Source organism: Orcinus orca, chromosome 11, assembly GCF_937001465.1.
Source record: "Orcinus orca chromosome 11, mOrcOrc1.1, whole genome shotgun sequence".
Lineage (NCBI taxonomy): Eukaryota > Metazoa > Chordata > Mammalia > Artiodactyla > Delphinidae > Orcinus > Orcinus orca.
This window is the reverse complement of record NC_064569.1, coordinates 43,322,684-43,345,105: the sequence shown is the minus strand read 5'-3', so window position 1 is coordinate 43,345,105 and position 22,422 is coordinate 43,322,684. Positions and strand designations below refer to the sequence as shown.

The 22,422-nt window shown below is 55.0% G+C and overlaps 3 protein-coding genes across 4 annotated transcripts in view; all 3 read right to left on the bottom strand.

Moving 5' to 3' along the window:
- The window catches only part of HOXC4 (homeobox C4), a 38,198-nt gene extending 18,798 nt beyond the window's left edge, over nt 1–19,400 (bottom strand). Inside the window, exon 1 of the mRNA NM_001289851.1 lies at nt 18,837–19,400. The gene's annotated coding sequence lies outside the window, so the exon portion shown is untranslated. The remainder of the gene's footprint in view (nt 1–18,836) is intronic.
- Nucleotides 303–3,832, bottom strand: HOXC5 (homeobox C5). Its single transcript, XM_004274230.3, has 2 exons — nt 2,856–3,832; nt 303–2,155 (listed from the first exon to the last, which is right to left on the bottom strand). Exons 1-2 carry the CDS (start codon nt 3,307–3,309, stop codon nt 1,941–1,943), a joined length of 669 nt encoding a protein of 222 aa, XP_004274278.1. The 5' UTR covers nt 3,310–3,832; the 3' UTR covers nt 303–1,940.
- HOXC6 (homeobox C6) lies at nt 5,701–19,400 on the bottom strand. 2 transcript variants are annotated; one of them, NM_001289852.1, is made up of 3 exons: nt 18,837–19,400; nt 7,590–7,935; nt 5,701–6,868 (listed from the first exon to the last, which is right to left on the bottom strand). In NM_001289852.1, exons 2-3 carry the CDS (start codon nt 7,741–7,743, stop codon nt 6,561–6,563), a joined length of 462 nt encoding a protein of 153 aa, NP_001276781.1. In that variant the 5' UTR covers nt 7,744–7,935; nt 18,837–19,400; the 3' UTR covers nt 5,701–6,560. The 2 variants fall into 2 exon arrangements, with proteins under 2 accessions (NP_001276781.1, NP_001276797.1); NM_001289868.1 differs by lacking the exon at nt 18,837–19,400 and having other exon boundaries at nt 7,590–8,101.
- Nucleotides 19,401–22,422: the final 3,022 nt, after the last annotated feature.

Sequence of the window (22,422 nt, the reverse complement as noted above, 5' to 3'; positions counted from 1 at the left end):
GCCCCTCCCCAAAGCCTCTCTGCTCCCTTTCCCTCTTGGCTGCTGGAATAGACTGCTAGCCCAGATCCTGAACTGGCCCCCACCCCCAGTGTGGGGGGCCTAGGCTTGGCTCCAGGAAATCACCCCGTCGTGGGAGGCGGGAGAGGAAATGCAGTAAAGTTTTATGAACCCTTCCCGCATTTGTTTCTCCTATAAAGTACTTCCTCCCCCGTCCCATCCCAGGAGCCTGGGGCGGAGCAGATCTTTGGCCTAGGCCAGCCTCAGGCACCACCTGAATTATCTCCTTTTCCCCTTCCCTTTAGCTCCCCCTCCCCCTCCATACAAAATCCCAGAGACTGAGACAAATGATGGCAAACAGACCCAACTCAGGCACTGGTCTATGCAGCTCCCTTCCCAGCTAATTGCCCTGCATAGCCCTAGGCCCTAGGAGGTGGGGAAGACAGTCTGAACATTTCCTGCCTGGGAGGTACAAACTGCAGGTTGCCCCACTGCTTCCCCACTACCTTAGAAGCGTCACACACCTCCTCCCACGGCGCCCCTCTACTGAGCAGTACCAACTCTTTCTGAGCATCCTTTTGGGACCAAATAGGCCCCTAGGCTGAGGGCTCAGCCCTTCCTCTATGTCCAGCGAGGCCCGGGGACCACCACGTAGCCCTGAGAGAGCTCTGCACAGGCCCAGAAGGGCCTGAGTCTGAGCACCGTGGAGCCATGGGTCCCTGGTCCCTGCAGATTAGCTCTGGCATGCTGTGGGGCCGCTGCCAGTCTAGAGGCCTCATATCCACCCAGCCAAAGTGGGAGTGGGTGCGGAGGCCTGAATGCCTGGGGCAGCCACAGCATGGGAAAAGCCGGTACAGACGGCTTGGGTGCCCTCCCCTTCCCCGAGAGGTCCTTCTTGGAGCCAGGATTGGGAAAAAGGCTCAGTTCGACCTTCCTCTTCTCAATACTCCTAGAGGCTCCTAAAAATTCTTTTAAAGGAGAGGCTTAAAGGCTGTGGGCCTCCCCCAACACCCCATAGCCCATTTAGACAATTTCCCCCAATACATGCCCCCCAAACAGAGAGGAGCCGCTGCATCTTTAGTCCTGTTCTCTCTTTGTCTTTATTTGATATGACAAAATATAGTTTCAGGAAAGACCTGGAGTCAATAAATAGTTGGACAACAGCGATGAGAGGAAGGACACCGAACGTCGTGGCAGGGACTACTGGGGCAGCCAGGAGCCTCTAGGACCTTTGCTGGGGTCCAGTAGCAGGGAACCCCAATAGCTGAGCTAGCTAGCGGTCTGAGGCTGGGGGCCTGAGAGGGCATGCAGAGAGCGCAGGCTGGACAAGTTCCCGGGCTTTGGGGTGGGGGGCGCAGGTTGGGAGAGCATAGGGCAACCAAGGGGGCCCTAAGCAGACAGTCAGTCATCTTCCCCCTTTCATATGCAAATCATTTTAAAAATGAACATCGAGTTTAGTGGCTACAAGGAAGCACCCCGAGTCTGGTGCCGGACTCCGCCAGGCACAACCATCCTCTTACCGAGCCCGCAGCCGGGAACAAAGGAGAGGGCGAGGCCGGAGGGTCCCGGCACGGGGCCTGAGGCGCCCGCAGGGCCCACCTGAACCCCGGCGGCCAGGCTGGGGCAGGAATCCTGAGAGGCAGCCCGGGCCGGGTTCGCTCAGCACCGGCCCCTATGCCACAGCCCTCTGGGGATCCTGCGGAGAGCCTGCCCTGGGACCTCGGTGCTGAGCAGAACCGAGGGGAGTCCGGGCAGCGCGGGCAGCCACGCGGGAACCTGGGGTCGCTGGGGATGCGGAATGCCAAGGGAAAGAGCTTTTGTCTGTGAGGCCGGGGAGCCGATGCTCCCAGCCCCCGCCCTATACCGAGAGAGGAAAACCGAAAAGGAAAGGCGCAGGGACCGAAGCGGGCTCGGGGTGCTCCCGGCGGGCCTCTCCGCTGCCTCTAGAGAGCCTCTTTGCTTTTCATTTTGGAATCTTTCTTCCACTTCATCCTGCGGTTCTGGAACCAGATCTTGATCTGTCTCTCGTTGAGACACAAGTTGTTGGCGATCTCTATGCGCCTGCGGCGAGTGAGGTAGCGGTTAAAGTGGAATTCTTTTTCCAGTTCCAGAGTCTGGTAGCGCGTGTAACTGGTTCGGGACCGCTTGCCGTCAGTCTCTGGAATATAAACCCCCAAGCCAGGAAGGGGTGAATAGCGTGCAGCGCCCCAGCTTCCCCATCCCAGCCCCAGGCCCCCACCAGCGGCCGGAGGGAGAAGACGCGAGCGGGGCAGGACAGGCCCGGCGGGCCGCAGGCGGGCCCGGCCCAGCCCAGCCTGGCCCCGGGAGAGGCGCCTCCGCCCGGGCAGGAAACTTTCCGCCGTAGCCTTCACTTAGCAGCCGGAGGGGCTGAGGGGGTGGGGGGGAGAGGGAGACCCAGGCTCGGACCGAACAATAAGCACCCTCGAGATCCGAGCACCGGGGACCCCCCTCCCGCCCCTCCCAAGTCGCTGGAATCTTCCGGAGCGGCAAGCGGCGGCCGAGCCGGCTCCGCAGGGGAGGGAGGAGGGACCGCGGGGGGATCCCCGCTCTTGGAGCCCCGCGCTCCTCACCCTTCAGATCCCTCTATTTTTTTAACTCCCTCCCTCTCCCCCCAAAATTGAATATTGCCTTTTATACACGTTTTGTTCCTATGATCCAATTATGTCGTCGTAAATTTGGGCGCACACAGCCTCTAAGCCTTTTAGTGGACAGTTTTACGAGCCATTGATGCCTGGATCGTAAAATTTATGGCCGCAGGTTTTTTTTCTTTATTTGCCCCGCATGGCCTATAAAACCCAGGCGGACCCGAGCGCGCAAAATGAAGTCCTAAAGTTTACCGTGGCTCATGTGCAGTTTGGTCATCCACGGGTAAATCTGTGGCGGGGCCGGTGGCTGGCTCAGTCCGGCGGGCTGCCCTGTCTGCGCCTGCTCCTCTTTGATCTCCCCACTGCTCTTAGCTCGCTCCTCCAGCGCTGGGCGAGCCGCCTTCTGACTGTACATCCCGGGGTTCAGAGGAGCCGCTTCATCTCTGCCCAGAGCGTGTCCCGGAGCGGCCGCGGCGCTGCAGGCGGGGCGGTCGGGGTGAGCCCGGGGGTTGGCAGCCATGTCTACCCCGTGGAGAGAGTTGGAAGGCGCAGGCGGTGGGAAAGTGATGCTTAAGTCCAATCCGCCGTAGCAGTACCTGGATGCCTGCACCTCTGAGGCCGATCCATAGTTCCCACAAGTTTGCATGTTATAGGCAGGGATATTGGGGCTCTGCTTATAGAATGAATTGGCTACGTAGGAGCTCATGGCGGGGAGGGCCCCAAAAAAATTTCTGCACCCTTTTTGATTAAGGGTGATTTGTGACTCTTTGAAGTTGAGGGGTTTTTTGTTCTCCAAAGTGCACAATTTATAGGTGGAGATATCTCTTTCTTTATCCTATGCGCTCTTCCCAAATAAGGGAGCCTTAAATAGAGTCACGTGACTCGAGCGGCCACTCATAAATTTGGCTTGATGACCTCCGGGAGTTTAGTGATGGAAGCCGGCGAAACGCATCTTGATATGTTGGCAAAGCCCAACCAAGGGGGAGAGGGAGTGAGGGAGAGAGAGAAAGAGAGAGAAGGGGGAGAAAAAAAAAAAAGGTTCTTGGAATTGGGGGGTAGGCGGGACAACGAGCCCACAGCGACACCTGGTGCCTCCTTGGAGGAATTGCAGCCTGGCTCGCTGGCTGGCCTTCAGGACTCTGGATTTTCCACGCTGTAGAGGAGAAGCTGGGTGTTGCTGCAACAAACCACTGAAATGGCCTTTTAAATTGTATTTCATTTTAAGGGGAGATGAGGCTTCACTAGGATGCACAGAGGGTTTGTTCTGTTTTTTGGTTTTTTGTTTTCTGTTTTTTCGGGGTTTTCTTGGGTAACGGATGGCCCCATCCTCCCCAACCCCGGGGCCTTTCAATGTTCAAAAATGGCTGAGGGAAGGGGATTGAGGTAGGAGAGCCCCTACCCAGGCCGGAGGGGGCTTATCTCAGTTTCTCTAAACCAAGGGTCGAGGTCCCTTTCCTTTGAGGCCCCAGAGCCCTGATACTGCTGAGGAGGTGCCTGTCAGCCTGAGAAAGTGAACCCAGCCTCTGCAGAGGTAGGCAGGATGCCCAGGAGTAGGGGTCCCGAGTGGGCAGAACTAGATAGGGGGCTCATGGGACTGAGAGTGCTGGGGACTCTGGGATGAGCCTGGAGGTGAGGAGCCAGGGGAAGATGAGTAGGCCTCCTCACCATGCCAGGGACCCCAGAGTAGCAACAAGGCAATTTTCAATTGTGTGACTGGGTGGATGGCTAGCTGGGTGGGTAAAGAACCAGACACAATGAACTGGAGGACTGCTCTGCATCCCTGGGTATGACCCTGGTGTGGTACCCATGCCAGGTATTTGGGATGGAAAATAGATGTTAATTGAGGGCATGGAGAAGCAAGATTCAAGCTTCCACAAATATTATATGAGCAGGGCAGAGGAAAAGGCCTGTTTTGTGCCCTTTGGAGGAAAGGCCTCTGGACCAGGCTTTCCAGGGACCTGGGTTCAGAAGGTCCACAGGAAAGCAATTTCTGAGCTATCTGGAGGTGTCCAAAAGGATCTAGCTGGGGATGGGGGGATGGGGGTAGGCAGGGCAGGCGCCTGGGCCACCTTCACAGCCTGTGACCAGGGGCTCCGCAGCCATTCGGCCCCTTTACATCCCCCCCTCCCCTAGCCCCAAGTCTTATTCTTTCCTGCCTGTCTCTCCCCGGGAAATATCCGCCCCGGCCAGGAGAAGCCCCCCTCCCGCCCCCGCTGGCAGAGGCGCTGGAAGGGGCGCTGGCGGGGGATCTGGAAGGTCTGGAAAACTGGCGGACTTTTTCCCTCTGGGAGACCCCCTCACTACCTCACCCCCTAGGTCCACTCAGGTTTCTCTGGCTGGGCTTAGGAGAGAAGGCCTGAGCTGGGGAAGGGCTAGGGTCTGGCTGCGCTCCTCACCGGCCTAGTTTGAGGGGAGAAGAAAGAGTAAGGAACCAGACTGGGGCTGGCGCTGTAAGGAGGAAGGAATTTGGTCCCGGCCACGTCAGGAGTCCCAGAGCAGGGGAGAGCTCAGTTTCCAGGCTTTCTTTTCCGAGATGTCCTTGAATCGCTCAATCTCTGCCGAAGGGCTCGGGTCCCGCGGTCTCCTCTTTCCCTCGGTTCTCCGCCTCCGCCACGTTTCGCAAGAGTCGGCCTGGCGCGGGCCGGGGGCTGCCCTGCTGGCTTCCGGCGGCGCCTCCCTCCTCGCTCCGGGGAGTGGGCGGGGGTGACCTGGGGCCTGGATAATGCGTCCTTTCTGGCCTTTGGGGCCCGGGGTTCAGAAGCCGAGGACCCCAGACTACCAAAGGCAGGAAGAAAGGCCTGTGTGGGGCTGGAGACCACTCCGACCAACCCGGGCTCCCACTCTACCCCCAGCGAAACCCCGTGCGGCCCTTTTTGCGGCGCGAGGGCGTTGCTCTATGTGGGGAACCCGGAGAGGCCTCCCAGCCACCAGCGCGATCCCCGGGAGAACCGGGAGGCAGGGCTGAGCGCCGGGCCGGGCGAGGCGCGTGCAGGGGGCCGGGGGCTCGCAGGCGGCGGGCGGACGCGAGAGCGCACGGAGCCTGCTCCAAGTTTCACCCCGAGGCCGGAGGGCGAGCGAAGTAACAGAAATCCCGATATAAACTTTAAAAAATAATATCAGTTTTATTAAATATTCGAGAACGGATCCAGAGGTCGGATTTATACAGGAGGGTAACACGACGGGATTTTTAAAATTTATTATTTTTCTCCTACCGGCTAAACAAACGTCATTCACTATTTTTTCTCTCTTTTTGTACTTTTCCCTCTTTTTTTTTTTCCTTTTTAAGATGGGATTGGAACACGGACGGTGCTAAACATAAATATAAATACAGAGACCACAAATACAGCTAAAAATATTCACACAGAAATGGTCACAGTTTGTAATATGCCATAATGATCCCCAGGCTTCTTTAAATACAATTCGCCTGGGCTGCGCATTTGCTGGGGCAGAGGGGCCGGGCGGGGGCTGCGGGCAGGCCCTGGGGGTTGCTGTGGGATCACCACGCGCCCTACTTGGGCCTCCCGCCCTCCCCGGCTGCCACGCCGGGCCCTGAGGCCTGGGAGCGGAGGCCCCCGGGCCCGGGAGCCGGCTCTCTGCGCGGGGGCGGGGGTGGGGGGCGCCGAGAGGGTGGGAGGCCAAGTCCTCGTTTGGAGGGAGATCTGTGGAGTCTGAAGCGAGGTTCAGGCACGAGCCCCAAGGCCTGGGCGAGGGAAGGGGCCTGCAGACGAGCCGAGAACGAGCTAGCGAGGGAGCAGGAGAGGAGGAGGCGCCTTGTGAGTCTGTGCGGTGAGGGAGGGGGTCCAGAGCTGACTTTTCAGGTCCATATTTGACTCCCTAATTTTGTCTCAGGAAGTCCAAACATCAATTGTGCCAGTGATAAATACAGAGTGTGTGATTAGGAGGGAGTTGCGGGGAGCGAGGGAGCAGGAGAGAGAGGGGTGGCAGGGACAGTCCTGGTCACTCTTTCTGCTTCTCCTCTTCTGTCTCTTCCCGCTTTTCCTCTTTTCCGCCCAGGCTGTCGACCGCGGCCCCTCCGCCGCCCCCTGAGAGCGTGGACGTGAGATTAGACTCTTTTTTCCACTTCATCCGGCGGTTCTGGAACCAGATTTTGATCTGTCGCTCGGTCAGGCAGAGCGCGTTGGCGATCTCGATGCGCCGGCGCCGGGTTAGGTAGCGGTTGAAGTGAAATTCCTTCTCCAGTTCCAGGGTCTGGTACCGCGAGTAGATCTGGCGACCGCGCCTCCGGTCCGCTCCATAGCCGACCCCTAGAGATCCGGGCACAAAACACACTAAAAACAATCAGCAAGGCATCCTCCGCAGACGATTTAGCCTAGCACAGCCCTGACCCTCCCAACTTGGCCAGCAACTCACGGGCCCCCTCCAGCCTTCTCCTCTCTGCCCTGTCTCCACCCCCACTGGGGGTACTACAGCCAGGATCCCAACTTCATTCAGTCCCCCCCACGCCAGGTTGGTAGGTGGGTCCCAAAGAAAGGTGGGGGTAGGGTGGGGGACAGAACCAGGCAGAAAGCTGCAAGTCTAAAAGCTGATTTTTGAAAAATCCCAAACATGGGGGATGGGGCCCCATTTCTGAACGACTGGGTTCCCCCATCTCCCCAAGCGCCCTAGCTCCTTGGAAACTTCTCCCCACTTCTCTGTCCCCTCCTCTCCCCCTCCCTTCTCCTCAGCCTGACTCGACTTTGGGGGGCTCCCCCACCCCCTCCCCTCATCCCCTGCCCTGTTCCTGCCCCCTCAGCTCGCCTTGGAGCCCTCCAATCCGTCAGGGGCCGAGGGGGCCAGGCCCCTGCGAGCAAGCGGGAGGCGAGCAGAGGGGGCAGAAGAGGGGGCCCTGTCTCGGCGTCGGCGAGGAGACGAGCGTGATTGTTTTTATGGGGCCATAAAAAACTCTCTCCGCCCGTTCTTCTAGGGAAGCCGGTCATAAAGCCAGTTCAGTTTATTTAATTTATATCTCGGAGCTGTAAAACTCACCACTGTGCGAATTCATTCGCTGCATCCAGGGGTAAATCTGGATACTGGCTTTCTGGTCCTGGGGCGCAGTCCTGCCCTGCTCAGAACTAAAATCCTGAGCGATTGAGGTCTGTGTGTTATGTCCTAAGGTGTTTTGTCTGCAGTTTGAGAGCATGTCTTTCTCCTGGTAAAAGGAATTAGATCCATAGTCATACGGCCCTCGGCTGGAACTGAACACGACATTCTCCTGTGGCGAATAAAAGGGAGTCGAGTAGATCCGGTTCTGGGCAACGGCCGCTCCATAGGTCGAGAAATGCCTCACTGGATCATAGGCGGTGGAATTGAGGGCGACGTTGGGGAGGACGTCCTGGCCCCCGGCGAGGTGGCAGGATAAGGAAGGGTTAGTGAAGTAGGAATTCATCCCTTTGCCTTTACCTGGTCGGGCTATGATTTCTTTAATATTTATTTCTGTCTCCAGTTTGTACTCGGAACTAGATGGTTATAGGGACGGCTCCAATCCAGGACAGACAAAATGACAAAGTCAGCTGACCCCCTCCCAGCCAATCGCAAGCCAGATGTCAAGAAGGGGGAAAAAAATCGCTTCTGCTTCTGTTGATTCCCTAGTTGAGACTAAGTGTGTGCTTTGAAAGTAAGACTTGGATTTCTTTTAAAAATATATACGTAAGGGAACTGATTTGAGGGTGAAGGAAGGGTGAATGTCCCCGAGCAGGGCCTTGGGGCCCAGAAAAGGAGAGCTGCACTCCCAGGAAATCTCTCAGCTCCAGCTAACTCTGCTGTGCTGTAGCCACAGCCAGGGCTGGAGAAATCCCTGTATTTTCAATCTGATTTCATCTTTTATATCTGCCCCCTTCTAAAATTACATCTTGATTTCTCCATGGGAGGAACTCCCTCCCAGCTCAGGGAGATCCCCAGAAATCCTACAGGAAATCCTGGTTTGATACGCCATGGAGCGAGTCTGCATCATTAAACCAGTATACTTTTCCGAATAATTTTTTTAAAAAAATCAAAAGTGGAAAGAAATTGCATAAAACATGGTGCTCAGAGGGAGGAGAGTCTGGGGTGGAGGGAGCATGTGGGGAGCCCCTAAGTCTAAAGAGGGAAAGAGTGAGACATCAGGGTGCAGTGGCAGAGCTGAGGTGTGCAAAGCAGCCATGCATCTGCTTCCTCTTCCTCCTAGCCCCCCCCCACCCCCGTCTACCTCCTCCTCAGGACCCCTTTTGGGGGAAACTCATAAAGCATTTTTGCCTAAAAGGGAAGATTTATTTTAAAAATAAATAGGAAAGGAAGAGAAAAAGTAAAAGGTGGGAGAGAGAGAAAAAAAGGAAGAAGAAAGAACTCTGAGAGTCTTTCTAGACACATCAACTCCTGTTTATGTTGGTGAGAATTTATGATTTAGAGCCAGCCAGGGCCGTTGGGGTAATTCACATAGGATCCAGCCAGAAGGAGAAGGCCGGCGGGGTTCTGATGGATACTGAGTGTCTTGCAGGCTCAGAGCCCCTGCCCAGGTCAGAAGCCCCTGCCCCCTCGGACTCTCTGTCCTGCCAAGGGAGGTGCCCCTGGACCTGAGCTCTGGGGCTTGGAGATTCTAGCCAAGGTTTCCCGGGGTGCTCTCACCCAAGGGCCAGCCACACCTAGTGGGGCCGGGCCTCTCAGCAGCCCCCTGCCTCCATTTTCTTCCCACCTGGGGGCTGAGAATAAGGAAGAGAAGGTTAGGAAAAGGCGGCTGTGTCCGAGGCTTCTGAGGGAGCCGCAGTGGGCAAACAGAAACAGCGGAAGGTGTGCAGATGTTCTTTTTTTTTTCCCCCTGATTAATCCAAACTTATGTTGATAACGTAACATAGGCTGAAAATGCTTTGAGTTGAGAAAGAGGGGGTCAGTGGGGCAAGCGAGGGGAGCAGTGGAAGCTCATATTTTCGCCTCACCATTTTTTGGTGGTGGTGGGGGAAACTGGCTATAACAAGAACCCGGATGTCTCCGGATTTTATGATCTTTTCCTTCTGTGTAACAAAGCGGAGTAATCAATGGGTAGCAATAAAGCCATAAACGGGACTACGCTGGGAAAAAAACTCGTTTATTCATCTGCTGTAACGTTAAGGTTTCCCTGGAGTGTCGCTAGGGGGGAAAAATAAAGTTTCGAACCCAAAAGCAGACTGTGTAGGAGCTGATGGAGACAACATGTTAGTTAATACATGAACCTTGTTACGGGATGGAAGAGTCTTCCTGCGAGACAATTTGTGTTGGCTTTTAAAAATACAGGCCCAGTCCTTCAGAAAGGAGGGAGATGTGTTGGTATTTAGAAGGGCAGGGGGAAGGCCCCTATAGTTATTAAGGTTCCCCCTCTTGGACCATACTTTCCTCTCCCCAAGGAGATGAAGGTGAAGCGTAGAGGAGGATTCTTAAATTAGGGAAGAAATTTTTAGATGAGTTGTCTCATTTTGGGGTGCCATGGCAGGTACACAAACAGACACCAGCGTGAGCTGCTTTTCGCTCTAGAATCCAGCTGTCCTCGAATTGAATTCGTGGCATGCCTGGGCAGTGGTTTCCAACAGCTGGCTGGGGCTCCAGGCCCCCTGGAGGGCAAGAGGGAGAGGGAGAGAGAACTAGGGAAGGGGTGGAAGACCGAGGGGGCTGAACTAAGGAGCAAGTCAGTGCACCCCTGGATACAAGTAGCCGCTCTCAGAGTTCCCATCCTCAATTCTGCCCTAAGGGTAGCAGTGTAACACGTAAAAGAGGCCGGAAGAGAGAGTAAATTCCCTCCCCACCCCCACCTCCTTTTCAGAGAGAGATTGCTAGAGGGATAAATCATGTCAGTGATATTTCCTTCAAGATATTAAATTGTTGCAATGTACAACAAATTGAATGATGGAAGATAGGATGTCTTAATGAGGTTTCGCTTTCAATGAGTGTTGATTTTCTACATATTTTAAAATCTCTTTCATGGGTGGGTGGGGGAAGGAAGGACCTTGAAAGAAAGAAGGGGCTTCTGGGGAAATGTGCTGCAGCTCCCCAGCAAGGATGCCTGGGTTTCCTTGAGCCCCTCCTAAAGCAAGTCTGGAGGGGAAAGGGGCCCCAAAGTTGGGGAAAGTCTCCTTTAGGGCCTAAAAGCGGTGGGCGCGGGGGTGGGCGACCTGAGAAACAGAATGTAAGTCTCAGCCCTGGAAAGTTAAGTGTTTTATTACGTCCCTAAACAGAGGGCAGAGACTGAAAGGTCTCACCGATTTATAATGAACAGGAACGAGCTGCTGGGGGAAAGAGGCAGAAATGCTGGACGGGGGGGAGAAGGGGAAGCAGAAATACAAATAAGATCCCCTACTGCTTAAAGACTTTCGGCAAAATTAATTTCCAACACACTCTTCCCCCATCACCTTTCATTCCTGAGGAATGAAGCCTTTTTCTTTCAGTTGGATCTTTAATTATGCAGCTGAAATTTGCTGGAAGGATTCGCTCCAAGGGGGGAGAGCAGGTCAGATGAGCCGGGTCTTCCCTCCATTGGATTATATTTTCCTTTTTTCATTTCATGATAATTTTAATTTTTTGGCGAAAGAACAACTGTCTATGGGGGGAAAGCTGGGACTTGGGTTTTTCTAAATATATTTATATTTTCCTGTTAAATTTGTCTGAAAACAATTATGGAAACTCATCAGCAGAAGCAAGAACAGATGTTTTATTAAAACTGCAGTTGAGCTCTGTAAATATGCACAAGTCCTGGGAAGGAGGGCGAGAACTTGTTCTTTGTTTCTATAAAACAAGCCTAGAGAAATCAGAGAACACCCCCCATCAGGCCCATAGGTCTCCGACTTGGTCTGTCCCCTTCGGCCTCCGGAATCAGGCATCGGAGGAGGTTTGGCAGAAAGAGCGGTTCGCTTTCAGAGTTGGAATTAGTGGATTCAAAAACAGAATTCCAAAAACACAGAAAAGGAATAAAGGCGGAAAGTTGCCCGCTCCCTGTTTCAGCCACCCCCCCCATCCAAAACACATGCTTTTCATGAGTGCTAGTTATAGGAGAGAACTTACAGTAGGTGCCCTGGGCCTGAGTGGGGGGCAGTCATTGGTCTGGAGTCCCCAAAGTTGCATTGGAGGCTGGGCACTTGAGGGTTTCCCAGGGCAAGTACAGGCCTCCTACTCCAGCCCTACCCCGCTCCAGGCTGGGGGCTGCGGGCCTGTGTAGCTCTGAACTGGGGAGAGGGTGGCTGGGACTGGACGCTGGCCCTGGAGGGGTTCATGGGCAGGCCTCATCTTGCCTGCCTTTGCTTTCCACTCTGCTCTGGGAAATATATTAATTTCTTGGGTAAGGGTATCTGAAGTGAGAGGGATGAGATCTGGAATTTTTATTGGGGGACAATCTTCTCCAGAGGTCCTGCTTAGTTCGTATTCTGCCAGTCTTCTCTCTCTCCCCAGATCCCCCAACTCTGCACCGATGTCTGTGAGTCACCCAGCCTCGCACACAGATACACACACTCCATTCCTGGCTGCCGGCGCCACCAACTACAGCTCGGCGCCTCTGGAGGCTGCTCAGGGACGTGGGCACTGGAGCCGCAGGACTCAGCACTCGGCCTGAGCGCCTGTCTGCCTGGAAACCACTATAGCTGCCGACCCACCCCTTCAATCCTCGACTTCCAGGGCGGGAGAGGAGCCGTTGCCCCACTGGTCCCTTTTGTGCCACTGGGCGAAGGCTGAAATCCCTCTTGCCGAGAAAGCCGAGTTTCAAATTGTTCAGCTCACCTCACAATAGCACTGTTTGGTTAAGGCTTTGCTGTTCTAGAGTGACTGCTCAGTTGGCCCGACTGACTTATGATTGGATTTTTTTTTAATTTAAAAATTAAAGAAAATAAATCCTACTCCAAATGCCTAGTGTTTTGTGTACGAGCTCCTTTGATCTCCACAGAATCTGGAGTAAAAGGATTGCAGAGAGAGTTTCCTAGTCTGCCAGATAGCCTGAACACGGGGAACTGTGTCTGCTTGGGGAGACCAAAACAGAGCTGACGCAAGGAGCCCCCAGCTTCTCAAAGATCCAGTGGGGAAATCGTCTGAGCTCATACCTCCCCATACACACATTGCATTGCAAAAAAGAATGCTCTTTCGTCTTGCAAAGTTCAGGCATGGAAACACTTGGAGAAAAGTGAAATTTGACACACCCAACCCGGAAATGGATCCCATTTGGGGGTGCTGATATTCTGGGGACAGGGCCCAGGCTGGCTAGTTGAATGGAGTTGGGGGTCAGCAGGGAGGGGGGAAGGAGGAAAAGGCCAGATGGGGGCATGTCAAGTGCCTGAGAACTGCCCCAAACACCTCAGAGGCCTGGGCTTTTGAGCTGAGCCGTTGAAAGGCTGCCCAAGCTGCTTTTGCTTTATTTACAATTAAACAGAGGAGAAAGGTACCTGGAGGGACGCCGCTAGCTCACGTCATATTTTCTCTTTTCCCTCTCTCTGTCCAGATTTCTGCCTGACCTTTCCTTATCACCACTCCACTCAATGCTGCTACCATTAGCAGACACAAACTCCCACACCGGCATTTGTTCGGCTTCTCAATTCACTTCTCTGGCTGAAGGTTCAAAAGTAAAATACGTCCTCAGCATCTCTGTCCCATAACACTCAGCCCTGAGCCCCTTTCGGCTCCCTCTGGAAGAAATCATTTTTGGCTTTGGGCGCCTGGCCCCCAAGCCTCCCACCTCTATCCCAAGCAGCTGAGCATCAGCTGAGGCGGGGGCATACAGAGAGACTTCGGACAGAGTATCTCATCCCCACCGGGAATGGGGAGGGAACTCAGACCCTGAGTGACATTTCAGGGAGGGAAAGCAAGTAGCCGTGCTTGGCCCAGGAGGGAAAAGGAAAATCCAGAATATTTTTGGCCCCCAGAATAAGGGCAAAGGATCCCCAACTTCCTGGCTTCTCTTACACCCCTCCACGCCGAGCACTGTTTGGACCCCTTTTGGAGGTTTATGAAAATTGTAAAGTTCAAGAACAAGGCATTTATGACGTCACAGCGAGTTGTCACGAGGAAATTGTAAATGTCATAAAAGTTATGTACGGCTAGGTTCTGTGTGTGGTTCCCCGCCTCCCCTCACTTTGTCTCTCGCTTTCCCCTTCTTCCCCTGGTCTACGTTTTCCCACTTGAAAATCAAATGTTATTATGTTCTAGAACAATAAGCCAACAATGAAACATCATCCTCATTTCCCTATAAATAATTTTATCCTTTATTGTTTGCAGACCTAAAAGAACCATTTAATCTGCGCTGGCGAAAAGAGGGAGAGAGATGGGGAGGGGGGAGATTGATTTCAGAAACTAGAATATTACTTACTTCAGTGATACTCTTTCAGATTTGATAGCCAGGAGCAAAATTAGAGGCGAACAGCGGCCTCTCCGACTCTACACCTGGTGGGATTGGAGATTTATAGGATCTTTAGTGAAGGGGCAATTTAATTTTGTAGGATTTGCTTAAATTCACTGCTATTTTGGGGGGCTGAGGAGAAGGGAGGGTGAGGGGAGAGCGACATGCTTTATCTAGCTTTATGAATCCGCCAACGTTACCCTGATTTAAAAACCCAACAACCTATGTCTCAGGGAAAACTGCAGAAAGGAGTGAGGTGAGGGGGACTCAGCTTTCTCAATGAGTGTGGCCCCCTTAACCAAGCAGTTGCCAGGGGGAAGGAAGAAAAGCTGGAGGCTGTTCTGTCTCTCCACCACCGGGACACCCGGAGGTTTATGGTGTCCCCATAATTCCCCCCACCCTATAAACAGCTGCCCTATTTTAGGATGATTTCTGCTTCCTCCCCTCGGAAAGGGAGAGTGAGGGAGGTGGTAATGGCGGGAGCGGGGTGCCGGAAAGGGGAGGGAGTTCGGGATAGCGCTGTACTTTGTTCTCCGGGGTGAGTTTGCTGGTTTGGCGGGTTTCTGACGCAGGGTGGCAGCAGACAAAACAAGTAAACAGCTCACAGACACAATAAACAGGGGCGGCTGCGGCGCCTGGCAGAGGCCGGGCGAGGAGCACACTTTGGGGGTAATGTCACCCTGGCACCCGGGGGCCGCCCAGGCCTAAAAGCTCAAGGCCGCCCTTGGTGCCGGTGGAGAGAAGGTGGGAGAGAGCTGCACGCCTCGGGACCCACAGTAAGTCTGGACAGGAGATTCTGGGGAGAAACCTGATCACCTAGGGAGTGGAGGTGATCTCCCGTCCTTACTTTCTTTCCTGGGCATTTTAATGGACATTTATACTCCCCCCACCCCACCCTGTCTTTCCCTGGGCCCGGAAGAGAGAAAGAAGGCTGGTTAATTCCCAGCCCTGGCCCACACTCAGTGCTTTAAGCCTGCAGGCGGTCAGACCCAGCTTCTTCTGCCCCATCAGCCATCTCCCCGGTTTAGGTAGCAGAGAGGATTAAAATAAAGTCCCACCGGTAACCAGATCTGGGTATTTGGGGAACTTAGAGAGCCCCTAATCTGCCCCACAGATGACACAGGCAAAGCTGGGGCCCCGTGAGCGGCCAGGGCGAGCAGGGGCGGGGGAGAGATGCTCACCACACCCCTACCCGTCTGGCTGGCTTTCCCCGCGGCCTCTCCAGGCACCCTAGCTGGCAGCCGCCCCAGACCACCGCCCAGAGGCCACCTTATTAAGCACTCCAATCCCCTTTGCCACCTCAGCAAGGCTTCAAGCACCAGGGCCCAGCAACTGCTCAGAACGGCTCACAGGCCTACCTCACCCATGAACGTTTCCCACCGAACTCACTTTCAACACAACCGGGTTCCCCTGCTAAAACGGTCCTGAGCTGGGGAAGATTGCAGGGAGGTGTGGAGAGAAAGCAGAAGGGAGTCAGTCTTTCCCCAGCCCAGCTACTTGGACAGCGAAGGCAATAAGGTCTGAGAAAGCCTTTGTGGCATCCCTTGGTTACTGACACCCACATACTCCGATTCCAGCACGAACACATTTTCAGCAGAGCACGCACAGAGGGCACCCAGTGCCTCCTTGAGCCCATGCCCATCTAGTGAGGGCTAACAAAATTTCGCAGGCACATAAAACGGTGTTTGAGTGAATACAGGTATGGCTATATACAATTAACCATTGAGGAAGTATGAGTCTGTACATATTCATGCGTAAGTCTGCGCCTGTACATTTCAGCCTCTACCTAATAAATGTATAAAGCTACCAAGTCTGGTTTCGGAACACAACAGCCAACCCAACAAGGCCGCCTCCTCCAAACAAGGTCTCATTCTTCGTGGGGATCACAACTGTCAGACCAGGGAGAGAAAGGGTTTGCTTTGCCCATTTCTCCTTAGCTAGGAGCTGGTGCATGAAATACAGCCCGTGGCAGGACTGACAAAGCCCCGTAAGGGGCAGGCCTGAAGTGCCCAAAAGAGTGGGCTCAGAGGAGACTGCTGGGGGCCCTGGGCTCCAGGGAGCGTCACCAGACCCTGACCCACAGACTCAGGGCTTCTGTCCAGCCTTAGTTCTGGGTGTGCAGAGTCCTTGAGCCTGATGCTATTCTCAGCTGCCCGGGCTATTATTAGACAATCACAGCAGTGCTCTCCCTCTCTAAGGACCTTGTCTGCAGGGAATCTGGCCTGCAAGGAGGCTGAGGGCTGCCAAGGGTGGCCCCTCTTGTGTTTCAGTTTGAGCACCATCGAGGGAAAGAGAGAAGGGAAAGAAAATCGAAAGTAAGGAGGGAAGGAAGGGGCTGGCATCTGGGGCTGGGTTTTTTCCCTGGCCAGACTAGAACACAGAAAACCAGGGCCAGTCACTGTTGCTATGCTGTCTCTGCATCTCTCTGTGTCCTGAGGAGGAGTCTAGGGGTGAAGGGAGTGAGGGCCTGCGGGACCCTAGCCAGGAAGGGACAGAAAATCAACTGATAAAAATATTATATAAGGACATTTCAGGACGGTGCTGTTAACCCGACAACCACGAACCCTAGCACGCTGGGTTAGATCCCTGTAGGCCGAGGGGAATACCCCAGCCTTGCCCAGGCCCACCCCTCCAAAGGAAGGGGGGCCCTCTAGTATTCCAGGTGAACCCCTACTGGCCTGAGAGGCCTTCCCCAGAAACTGTTGTCCTCAGGGGTGAACAAAGGAGACTTGTCCGTACTCCCCCCCGCCCCCGTCCCCCAGCAAATCAGTGCGGCCATCTGCAGGGGTGGGGGCAGACAAAATACAGCGAAGAGAAATAGAGGCCTCACCGATCGGCGGTTCCCACAGTACGCCAGGAGAAAGGCTCCCATTTTCAGGCTTCCGGGGCCCCTCCACTGGCCCACTGTACTCCCCTTGCCCTTTGCAGGTTGCACGGACTCGGGGCCTCGGCGGCCGCAGCCTGGCTTTCCGGGGCGTCAGCCCCTGGGCCGCGCCGAGCGGCGGGAGAGCGCGCGGCCGCCGGAGCAGGCGGCGGGCTGGGCCCATTTGGGAAGAGCCAAAGCGCTTTTCTCGATCGTAAACAAGGAACGCGAAATTAGCCCCTCGGCAGACGCCTCTGCCGACACACACAAGTCCTACTGGGGGTGGGGGGTGGAAGGGGGAGAGAAAATGCCATTTCTTCCCCCGGGAGAATACCTCCTAGGCCTTTATGTCGGCTGCGAAAGGGGAATTTTGGGGGGGCAGGAGAGGAAGGGAAGGGGATTGTGGGGGTAGGGGAGGGAAGATTCACCGTCAACTCGGGCCCAAGGGGTTTGATTTGAATGCAGTCGAATTATATTTTTAAGAATTTGATAAAAACAGGTTATCCACCCCCTCCCCCCCCACCAGGCGACCGGTCGGGGTTTAAACAGGAAATCGAGGAGTGATCCCCTCCCCCACTCGGGCTTGGCGGAGAAGCCCAGTCGCGCGGTTGGAAGAGGATGGGGGTGGGTGCTCTTGGCTCGGACTGGAGGGGACTCTGGCCCCCAGACTCTCGGATCTCTCCAGGAATATGCACCCCCCTCCCCCAGCTCTGGGGTGTGTCTGCCTGGGTGTGTAAGCGATTGTGTGTGCATCACCGCCCTTTATAAACAGAAGCTCAAACATATAGGTGCCGCCTCGGACCCAGGCCAGGGAGCAGGGCGGGGTCATGTATCAAGCTGCAACACATTCAGGGCTACGTACATTTGGAAGAAATTAAGCCACTGTGTTATGAAACCATGTGTGTTGGGTTAGGACTATACAACACGCCATTAGCACCAATTATTAAGAAGCTCCCGAGCGCCCGGGACCCTCCAGGCCGCCCAATTCTGACGTCCCTATCCCATGAGCCAGCCGTGCCTTGAGTCCGCACTGTCTCCGCTCACCCAGGAGGCCCCGCCAGCGAGGCCTGGTCCTGTGCCCACCCATCCTTGGGCCTCCCCAATTCCCACCTACGCCCCAGACAGGGCAGATTCCAGCCCAGAGCAGCCAGGCGACGCGGATGAAGCAGCCCAGTGAATATCCTGGGTGGGGTGGCGGCGGCTGGGGGTGGGGGTCTCCGGGCCGCGGGGAGAGAAGGCAGATTGGCCCCCTTTCTCCAAGCACAAGATGGCTTTTGAGTACCGAGTACCGAGTCCCCCAGCCCCACCCCCACCCGTCCACCCGCAGTGCAGAGCACCTCCCATCTTTCCATCCGCTCGAGTGGGGGTGGGAGCAGGGGTGGGAGCAGGGGTGGGCAGACGCTCTCCCCTCCGCCGACGCGCACCAGCCACCAGCCTCCCCCCTAATTGCCAATTAACAGGCCCAGCCGCCCGCCTAGCTGCGCTCTCTTCCTGCTCATCTGCCCGGCCCTGGGCCCGCACTGCGCATGTGTGAGCTCTAGCGGTCGCACTCTCCCGGAGACAGGGAGGAGGCTGCGGAGCAGGGAGGGGGCGCTGGAAAGTTTGTTTGGGGGTTGGGGGGGCAGACTCTGCTCAGGGAGCAATGGTTCCAGCCTACAGGTTCTCTCTCCTGCCCTGAAGTTTGAGCTCCGGGCCCCCTCTGTCCCAGTCCCATTAGCCAAGAGGCCGCAGATCTATAAAACGTAGGGACATGGTCCGCGCACTAGACCCAGGCCTTGAGCCCCACCGGTGCAGTCCTGTGCCCCCCCGACCCCCAATTTCAGCGTACAGTGACATAAGGACAACACACTTCCCCCACTACCATATTCCAATTTAACCCAATTTCTTCCCCTCCCTCCCCTTCCCCCCCCATAATTGCCCACGCGCCCACCCTCTAACCCTCTCGCCAGCCCCCTCTCCTCTCTAACCAAGACAAGCCGCTGCTGTCCTTATCTTGAAACCGCCACCCAGTTACGGACCATTAGTTACATATTTGAACCAATAAGGAAACACTTACCGGGCGCTGCTGTCACTCTCCCTCTCCCTCTCTCTCTCTCTGCCTCTCTCTCCCACTCTCTCTCTTTCTCGTCTTCCCTCATTCTGTGCCGCTGCCGAGACTGCTTCAGCTCCACATACATATATATACTTTATATAAGTTTAAAAATAAAAAAGAGTAGTCCCAATAATCAAAAAGCCAAATAAATTTGAAGCAGAGTTGCGAGAAGGAGGCAGGAGTGAGAGCCTGGGAGAGGGGAGGGGCGGAGGCAGCTGCAGCTCCCTATCTCAACTGCTCCCGCATTCCTCCTGCCCCTTGGGGGGCTAGAGGGTCGGGAAGGGAGAGAGGGGTGTCCTCCACTCCTGCCTCTCCCCCCACCCCCCTCCCCAGGTGCTTCCAGCTTCCAGCAACTCCATCTGGGAGGAAAGAAATTAAATGAGGGGAGAAAATAATTATTAATCAGATTAATTAAAAAAAAAATACTGGTAATGAAGGGAGCGCCCAGCGCAGGTTTCCCTGGCAATGGTTAGGCTCTTACAGGGAGGACTGTTCTGCGGAGCGCTCCGAACGGACAAACCACAATAAAAAGTTCACGTTCATGGATGGAATCCACATGACTTCTTGTGGCCAATCCAACTTGTGAGTCGATCGTAAACTTTTATTACTCAGCTGTAAATTTTCTGCAAACAACCGGGAATGCGATGCATTTGTGTAGCGTGTGCAAATGGGCGCCACGGTCGCCATGTTTACCCAATTCTCTCTCAGAGGGAGCATCCCCAGACCCCCACCCCACCCCCACCCACCGTCCACTCCCCACGGGCCGGGCTGCTCCTGGCTAGCGCGGAAAGGGCAACGGGGGAACTTGACAGGAGAGAAGGAAGGATTCTGGCCGCTGAGTCGGCTGCCTCCCTTTGCCATACCGAATTTTACATATTTTCCTTAATAAATGGGGTATTAAGGCTGGCTCTGGCAGAACCAAAGCTTTGCAAAGGTTTGTGGCATTGGGGCAGTGCCGGCGGCGGCGTGAAGGGACTGAGAAGGGATTCACTCCCTACCCCTGCTCCCTCCCCACCCCTGTTTTTTCTAGGAAGAGAACAACATCCTTCCCAATGGGGCGTCCGGGAAGCCCCCCCACACACACTCCACCCCAGCTGGGAACGGGAGGGGCAGGCGGCTGGAGGCCTCATACCCAAGCCTGACCTGGCCACGGTCTGAAGAGCAGAGAGGGTTGAGACCGGTCCTGGGCAGTCCTGCGGAGGCAGCAGGAGGGATGGGAAGCGGGGGCAGCCTCTAGAACCCCCAAAGCGCCCGTCATCCCCAGGTTCCTTTCTCAGAGAAAACGAATGACATTTTTTCCCCAAGACCATCCCTAGTGTCAGGTCTCCTCAGTTCCTAGGTTCAGACGGCAGCTTCCTCCTAATCTTTCTAGAATTAAAAATAAAATAAAGGCCCACGATCTTGGCTCCCACTTCTTTTTCCTTTGGGCGCATGGTCATGTGAAGCCTTTTCTGTCTTATCAGGTGGCCCACACCCACCTGCCTTTTTCAGAAAAATTCTGGTGTCTGGGCAGCTGGGACACACCTTGGAGGCTCTGAAAAAGAACCAATTCTTCTCTAAATTCCACCTTCCATGCTAAACACCGAGCACCCGAGACTCCAGACCCCTGATTTTGGCGATGAATCCAGCGTGGGGGAGCCCAGAATAAATTCCCCCACAGAGACTATTTGCCAACCATTCGCAGCCCAGCCACTTTCCCCACCAGCTGGAGATCTGAAGGCGTAAAGTTCTTCCCTTGGTCCCAAATTAAGCTGGCATGGGAACTTCCGTGGCTGGGTGCCCCCACCCCAACCAACAGGGGGTCCCTCATCCCCTCCCCAAACTTCCTCCACAGTAAGAGAAGCATTTCCCTCAGCCGGATGCAGAGACCTCGTTCCTTTTACAAACCCACCCATAAATTTTATAACAGGTAGTTAAAAATTACGACAAGGAAGCGCTGGCCCAGCTTCTCACAATGGGCCGAGGGGAGAATGGGGCAGCACTGCGGGCAGTTCACCGGAAATTTTACTTCTAGTCTGTGGCATAACCTGTCCTGAGTTCGCTTTAACTGGGGCGGGGTGACTCTCTCTAGCCAACACGCGGCCAGTGGGGCATCTCATTTAGGGAAGCTGAGGCTGGGGAGGGCAATCCATGCTCCCATCTCTCCCAAAGAACCCTTTAGGGCACTCACTACCTCCCTCACCCCCCAGATCCCCTGCGGGCCCGCTACTCCCTTGGCCTCTGCAGTGAAGTGGGGAGGGAGAAAAAATGCCGAGAATTTTCAAAAATGCCAGAGAAACGAATTTGCCCCCCAACTTAATAGCTGCATTATCCCTTCTCTACGGTTGGGGTTAGAATAATAAATGTAGGGCGAAATGAGCGAGCTGCTTCAACTCAGCAGTTTGAAAGATACTATTTTTCACAAATCACAAATAGCTTTCGGAAGCCACTTTGATTGGCTAATAAACAAGTAAAGAACGGGAGAATGTCCTATCTGCTGCAGCCGAATGGTCCTCATTCCGGTAATGGGACGGCGGGAGCATTTGGGAGGACGCGTTTCCAAAGAGAGTGCAACCCGCTCGCAATTAAGTTCCCCCCATAAAATGGGTTTTGCCTCCTTTTCTCTCCAAACGAGAAAACAGAGGCGGTGGGCACCAGGGGTGGGGAGTCGGGTGCTGCAAGAGGGGGCGGCTGGAGCTCTCTTGGTCTGGCCCACCCGATGCTTCGCATGTCAAGCGATGCCGGGTGCCAGACGCACCCAGCCCTCCGACGCCGGGCTTGGGGCCACCAGCACTACACGGCCGGGGTTGAATGGGACATTGGGTGTGGCGAAAATTCGGCGAGGTTCTTCGAAGCCACTTAGTGTAGGGTCAACCCACTCGGCTACCGGGCCAGCGATTTGTATTAATAGCAATCAGAAGTCCACATTTAAAAATGAAACGGCCCTCGCCGGCCCTCGGAGTGTGGACGCCTGTGGGAAGGCCTGAGGTCGGAGCGAAATGCTCTCTTTTCAGGCCTCCCCGGCGGGTTGCCGGTGTTTCCCGCAGCAGACGGGGTTACCTGGATGCCCCGCGGCTGGCAGCAGGGACCCCAGGTTCCGAAACATTTCCCCCAGAGCTGCTCAAAGCTGTTCCCGGCTGCCTGCAGCCTGCGCTTCCAATCGGCAGCCTCGCTGGGGCCGCAGGAGTCCCCCATTAATGACGCCTGATCCAATCCTGTGTTCAGAACCACTTTGAGTGGGAGCCAGGCACCCAGATGCAGGTGAAATTACACAAAACTAGAGTCGACCTGGGCCTAAGTCTGGGAAAATCATTGACCAGGGAACAGAGACAGAGAGAGACAGAGAGAGGGATCTGGCCTCAAAAATATTTCAGTCTTTGGGGGTCTGGTTTTTAAGACCAGAAGATCCCTTCCCCTCCCCTCTCCCCCTCTCATGACTGAATCAGATGACTTGTATCTCTGGAATTTGGTATTATTTGACCAGGATCTTACTGGCATAAACAGATTTCTCTGTCTAGGACCCTCCAGGGAGGAGCGAGAGCCACCTTGCCCCCCCGAGTCCCTTAGCCTT

Coding starts and splice junctions, on each gene's coding strand:
- HOXC6 (NM_001289868.1), bottom strand. CDS start 7,989: ATGAATTCCTACTTCACTAACCCTTCCTTATCCTGCCACCTCGCCGGG. Junction 6,869..7,589: donor GCGAATGAATTCGCACAGTG/GTGAGTTTTACA, acceptor CCGGATCTCTAG/GGGTCGGCTATGGAGCGGAC.
- HOXC5 (XM_004274230.3), bottom strand. CDS start 3,309: ATGAGCTCCTACGTAGCCAATTCATTCTATAAGCAGAGCCCCAATATC. Junction 2,156..2,855: donor CAAACTGCACATGAGCCACG/GTAAACTTTAGG, acceptor TTTATATTCCAG/AGACTGACGGCAAGCGGTCC.